This window comes from Micropterus dolomieu, linkage group LG21, assembly GCF_021292245.1.
Source record: "Micropterus dolomieu isolate WLL.071019.BEF.003 ecotype Adirondacks linkage group LG21, ASM2129224v1, whole genome shotgun sequence".
NCBI classification, from domain to species: Eukaryota; Metazoa; Chordata; class Actinopteri; order Centrarchiformes; family Centrarchidae; genus Micropterus; species Micropterus dolomieu.
In genome coordinates this window covers 35054652-35054964 of record NC_060170.1, presented here as the reverse complement: position 1 = coordinate 35054964, position 313 = coordinate 35054652, and the positions used below count along the sequence as shown (strand labels likewise).

General features: G+C 49.8%; 1 protein-coding gene across 1 annotated transcript in view; it reads left to right on the top strand.

Moving 5' to 3' along the window:
- LOC123960212 (cip1-interacting zinc finger protein-like) overlaps positions 1-313 on the top strand; it is a 6870-nt gene extending 6557 nt beyond the window's left edge. Inside the window, exon 7 of the mRNA XM_046034858.1 lies at positions 144-313. Coding sequence (XP_045890814.1) covers positions 144-251 — 108 coding nt within the window. The 3' untranslated portion in view covers positions 252-313. The remainder of the gene's footprint in view (positions 1-143) is intronic.

The window sequence follows — 313 nt, the reverse complement described above, 5'->3', positions numbered from 1 at the left end:
CACACACACACACACACACACACTACCTCAACCTGCAGGTAGCACACACACACACACACACACACACACACACACACACACACACACACACACGCGCACACACTCTGCAGGTGAGAAACGCTGTGTGTTGTTCTGTGTTTCAGAGTCACAGACCTCAGCAGAGACCTGAAGACGAGGACCGAACCGCTCAGACTGTGTCCCACAATGCATCTGTGTATCCAGGTGATGCACCGACGATGACCTCACTGTGATGTTTTATTGTTCTGCCGCCACAGAAACTAATTAAAACTCCCATTAAAAGAGTACAAACGCG